The 5,836-nt window shown below is 33.4% G+C and overlaps 1 protein-coding gene across 1 annotated transcript; it reads left to right on the forward strand.

Moving 5' to 3' along the window:
* Positions 1 to 2,221: 2,221 nt before the first annotated feature.
* Positions 2,222 to 3,508, forward strand: LOC132040197 (AT-hook motif nuclear-localized protein 17). The gene has a single exon (XM_059430820.1). It carries the CDS (start codon positions 2,506 to 2,508, stop codon positions 3,316 to 3,318), a length of 813 nt encoding a protein of 270 aa, XP_059286803.1. The 5' UTR covers positions 2,222 to 2,505; the 3' UTR covers positions 3,319 to 3,508.
* The last annotated feature ends 2,328 nt before the right edge of the window (positions 3,509 to 5,836 follow it).

A 5,836-nucleotide genomic window follows, 5' to 3' on the forward strand; every position in this document is an offset into this window, starting at 1 on the left:
TGATTAGCTACGCATCTAAGGTACGCCTCGGCCTTGTCCTGGCCGAGTATGTTTTCCATGTTTAGACTTATGTTAGAGGTTTCATAGACTGTATGCAAAGTCGATTATGTCATGTCACACTTTCAGAGTCGTGTAGCCATTTTGGCTCATTCATGTTATTTCCGCGCTCATGTTTAAACAAATATTTTGATTAAGTATTATGACTTATTGCATTTTGTAAAGGCTCATCATGCATTCACATTATATTCCGCTCATGTTATGTCTCATGATGATTCAAAGTTACATGTGGTTCGCTCGGTCACACGCGCAAGTGCACCGAGTGCCGTGTTTCGCTACTTGTGCCATGGTTCGGCGTGATTATCGTCGGTCTTTAGTTTTTGCCCCTCACCTAAAATACTCCAAGTTTCTGGGTTCGAACCCTGGCTCAGTCAAAAAATAAATAAATTGCAAGACAGAGTTTCGTAGTAAAATTAGGCCTATTCGGGAATTTTGTAGAATTCCACCAAAGAAAAAAAAAATGTTGCCTTACAAAATTTCTTAAAAGGCAAAACTTTTGCCTTAGAGGCAGAATGTGCCTTAATATGCCTTATAAAATTATAAGGCAAATTATGCCTTATAAGCCAAACTTTTCGCGAGTTCGAACCCTGAACTTTGGGTATTTCCGGCCACTTTAAGCGAAGGGCAAAGATGAAAGACCAGCAGTTTGAGGAACAAAAATTAAGACTAGCACCTTTGAAGGACAATCCGTGCAAAAAAAAAAATGATTTTCATATACTTTCAATTCAATTTAATTTATTATAACACGTACTCGATCTTATTTTATAAATTACTCACTTACTACCTAAACGTTACCTCTAATTTCGATATTTAGGTAATCTATAATTAAATAAAGTGATATATCTTAAGTGATTAACTTATTTAAATGGGTGATTGAGAACACACAATCAAAATTTAAGCCTGAATTATCTAATAAGAACATTTTATAATATTTTAAAGGTGCTCAAGTAAAACATACCGTAATTTGAATGTCTAAAATAAAATTTATTAGCAAATTTTAAGGCTATATATCGATGTATTCGGCCTAATTAATGAATGTAGTCCAAGTAAGTGAGCCGAGATTGTCGTGCCAAATATACATGAAAGCTCATAAGGTGGCATTTATTAGTATGTAATTTCAGACGCAAGTGACCCCATGAGGACCACCATATGAGTAACCAGAGGCAGTTGGGCACATGCGGATTCAGGGTTTAAATTTTAAGAGTTTAATTTAAGATTTTAAGTATTGAATGCATTATATTTTTAAAGTTATGAGTTCATATATATTATTTATTACAATTTTCATTATTTTTTACACATAAATTTATACACCGCGTCAAAAGTTAAGGGTTCAACCCCTACTTGTTATGCTAGGTACGCCACTGGTGTTGGTTAGAAAAAAGATATATCCACACATGCATGCATAGTTGCTATTTGCTAAGATAGAGAGAGATGTGTATATCACAAAATCCCTTATAATATTGACCCAAAAAGAAGAACATCAAAGAGTCTGTCATTTGTCAATCCACTTGGTCGGAGACAACTCTTAACCCCACTTCTCTCTTTCGGTTTCAAACTTGTAAGCAAGTTGAAGAGAAGTATAGGATGGCATGAAATGAAAGGAAAGTTGAGCTAAACAAATCCATTTTCTATTGCTCAGACATCTCTCTAGAAAAAGATGTTGAAAATTCTTTCTTCTTTTCGTAAATTAATTACATACCCAATCAAGCACGACCACATAAATTAAGTGGGCAGTTGGCCATGAATAATTTTTATTTTTTCCGTAAAGTTGAATTTTGAAAATCATGTTTGGACACAAAATTCCGAAATTCCGGAATTTAAAAAATGGCAAATAGTTATTTTCACTTTTTCATTTCAAATCACTCACAAAAATCCAAAAACAACTTCAATTTTAAAAAAAAAAACCATTTTCCATTTAAAAAGCAAAAAACAACATTTTTCAAATTTCATAATTTTCATGGCCAAACAGGCACTAAGACAAATGAAGTAGTGCTTGTAAAATATTTATTTATAATTACCTAATAGGTGAAATAATTTTATATATAATACTTTACACGTCAAACACATACAAAACTCCAATTGAAAACAATTAGTGCCTATCCTTTCAACTGGCGGCAACTGCGGTATTAGTATACCTTCCCTTATATATAGAGTAGTTTCAAGCTCATTGCCTAATTTCTTCTCTTCCCTTCCCACCCAAACAAAACCAAACACAATTTTCTTCTATTACATACAATCATTACTTCTTGTATTATATATTCATTTACTCTTTGAAGTCTCTCTCTATCCATTTCCTTATCTTCTTTCTTCTTCATTGTTTATGTCATTATATGCCCATTTGCCCATATATAATTGATATACATCCAATCCAATCATCTCTCTCATTTTTTCTACATACAAATAAAGAAATTTGTAAGCAAAATAAAATAAAATTGTATTGATAAGAAAATGAAAGGAGAATATGTAGAAGAAAGAAAAAACCATGCTAATAATAGTAGTACTCCTAGCAATATCTATAAGTTTGCTAAGCCTCATCAAACACAAAATTTCCAACACCACCACCAACAACCGCCGCCACCGCCTTCCTCCACCGCCAACGACGGAGCCACCATCGAGGTTGTCCGACGTCCACGTGGCCGTCCACCCGGGTCAAAAAACAAACCCAAACTCGCACCCCATTTCATCGTAACAGCTCGTGATGATCACGTGGAAAAACCCACCATGAGTCCTTATATTCTTGAAATTCCAACAGGGGTTGATGTTATCGATTCGGTTTATCGGTTTTGCAGTAAACAAAATACGGGGCTCTGTCTTCTTAACGGGTCTGGTACAGTTACAAATGTTACACTTAAGCAGCCTACAATTAATAATGTTATTACCTTGCATGGGATTTTTAATATTCTATCAATTTCAGCTACAATTGTTACACAAAGTATTTCGAGAGTCGTTCCAAATGGATTCAGTATTTCGCTAGCTGGACCACAAGGTCAAGTTGTAGGTGGGGCTGTTATTGGGCCTCTTTTATCGGCTGGGCCTGTTTATTTAATTGCTGCAAGTTTTAATAATCCTGTTTATCATAAGTTTACGGCAGAGGAGGAGGAGGAGGAGGATGGTGGTCAGTCGCAACAGGTGGCAGTGTCTGGCGGCGGAGATAGTGGGCATCCACCGGAATCAAACGTGCATGAGTATTGTTACAGTTCTAATCAGTTGCCATCAGATGTGATATGGGCACCCACCGCTAGACAACCACCACCTTATTAATGTAGGTCGTATTCAGAATTTAAAGTTTATAAGTTCAGACTCAAATTTGTATCACATGTCATTAGTGACTTAGTGGATTTGAAACATGTTATTTTTAATTATTTAGCATATATTTAAAATATATTAAGTTTAAGTCAAAGTTACTGAAGTTCACGGTATGAAAAAAGAAGAAGAGACTTGAGATTTCTTATTTGTGATTTTGTACGTTTGAGTAATGTACTGGCTTATACATTTTGTTCTTTTAACTATTTAGTGGGGAGAAAGGAAAAAATGGCAGTTTGATATCACTTTTGCTGATGAGCATTATCCATCAGAATTTATGCATAAATATTCATGTATCATTTTGTTATTTCTAAAATCATGGCATTTGGGTTTATAACCCCTTATTTATGTGCAGCAAGTTGCTGAATACAATGCTGACTTTTCCCTTTCAACAGATGGATTCTTCTGAATTGTTTGCCTAAGATGGCTCATTTTTCTCGGAAATGCATAGTGCATTGGAATCAGAGATATGAGTTAGGTTGTGAATGTAAATTCCTCTAAGACTTGTACGTTTGATATGATAAATAGCTAAATGTCAAAGTCTAGCTTCGAACCAATAAAGTTTGACTGAACACAAAATTTAAGAATATATATAAAAAAAATAAAAATTGAATGTAATGTATCAAAAGTACCAGTTGACTCTCGAGATCTTAATGAAGCACCCGCGTCCTTAAGAGAATGTCATTAAGAATAATATAGGAACATTAGAATAAAAAACTTACTATGTAAAAAAATGTGACATACTTTTTAAAATTGACTAAAACAAGAAAGTAAAACACAATTCTACATCTTCCCATTTTAAAAGTAAAACACAATTCTACATCTTCCCCAATTCTACATCTTCCCATTTTTGGTTCATTGATTCAGTAGCTGCTTTAGAGCCCGTTTGGCTTAGCCGGAAAAAAGTAGCTTTTAAGCATAAGTGCTGAAAGTTATTTTATAAATAAGCAGTTGTGTGTTTGGATAGAAGTGCTTAAAGGGTTTTTAGAAGTAATGGTAATATTGGAATTAATAGAAAATATAAGGGATAAAAAGATAAAGTTGTTGGTCAAACTAAAATGGCTTTTTAGCCAAAAAAAAAAAAGTTGGGGTTGAACAACTTCTTGGTTTTGGCTTATTTTAAGCACTTTTTAACTTAATTTAAGCTATTTTCTATTTTTATAAAATCTTCAAATAAGTTAAAAATGACTTATAAGCTGATTTAATCAACTTATAAGTCAATCCAAACGGCTCTTGCTCTCCTCATGCCAGTCAGTTTTTTGTATGATCAGCTGTACTTCTAAAGACTAAAGTGGATAGCATTGGAGTATATTACATAAAGTACTAAAACTACCTTGGAAATCTGCGATCTTCCACCCATGTCACGTCATCATTATAAGAGAATATGATCAATAGTTGCAAATTAGAATAATTAAACTAAATAAATATTGAATACAGAAGGATATTGATTTTTCCTAAATACACCTAAAAGAGTGCCTTGTAAGGTTAAATTTTTTTAACTGCTAAACCTGGCTGCTGATTCATTTGTGCCGATAAGATCGACGTGACAAATGATGTATGTCGTATTAGGGGGCCTAAAAAGAAAACAGCAGAATGAAATGAATGATTCTTTCTGGACAAATCCTTTGTTGATTTCCTTCTTTTTTGCAAGGCCTAACATGTTGGTCACACGAAATTCATCACGGCATATCTTACGCAAATGTATCTTGATTGGACAAAATTAACAGGCCAAAAATAATGAAATAAATTTCAAGATTATATACATGATCTTTTTGCAATTAACTAGTACTCCCCCTGTCCCAATTTGACGCATACTTTCATTTTTAATCTGTCCAAAAAAGAATGACAATTTTTATATCTCAAAAAATTAATTTAAAACTTCCTCTTTAACCCTTGAAGAAATTATTTACATGTAGCCACACAAATATCTGGTTTGTTTTAAACCACAAATTTAATTCGAATGTCTTCTTTTCTTTCTTAAAATTTGTGACTAGTTAAACTATATCACATAAATTAAGATGGAGGGAGTAGTTGATACAAGTATACAAAACAGCTCTAAAACCTAGGCCCTTGCAGAGACAGATTCAGAATTTGAAATTTATGGGCAACAACGACTTCAAGTTAATATACAATAATAACTGTAGTCACTGTCAAATATTTATACATATATAGTGAATTTCTTAATACACACAAAATAATGATAAAATCTACCCTGCCCCATGATCCAGGGGATTTTTGTATTATCATACAGAAACTATATACATGACATGATAAATATCAATATGCTAAGATTTTTCATAGTTGGACCTTGTAATCACTTAATTAACACTTCTAGGTCAATCAGTTGTCTTGGGCTATCCCAAAAAAAGTAATGTGTCCAAAGAACGAAATATCTCTTAGTTGAAAAGTTTCTAGAATCTAGCACAAAACTTTAAACATTCGTCAATGTGTTTGGTTTAAACAATGAGTTGTCAGG

This window comes from Lycium ferocissimum, chromosome 12 (genome assembly GCF_029784015.1).
Source record: "Lycium ferocissimum isolate CSIRO_LF1 chromosome 12, AGI_CSIRO_Lferr_CH_V1, whole genome shotgun sequence".
NCBI classification, from domain to species: Eukaryota; Viridiplantae; Streptophyta; class Magnoliopsida; order Solanales; family Solanaceae; genus Lycium; species Lycium ferocissimum.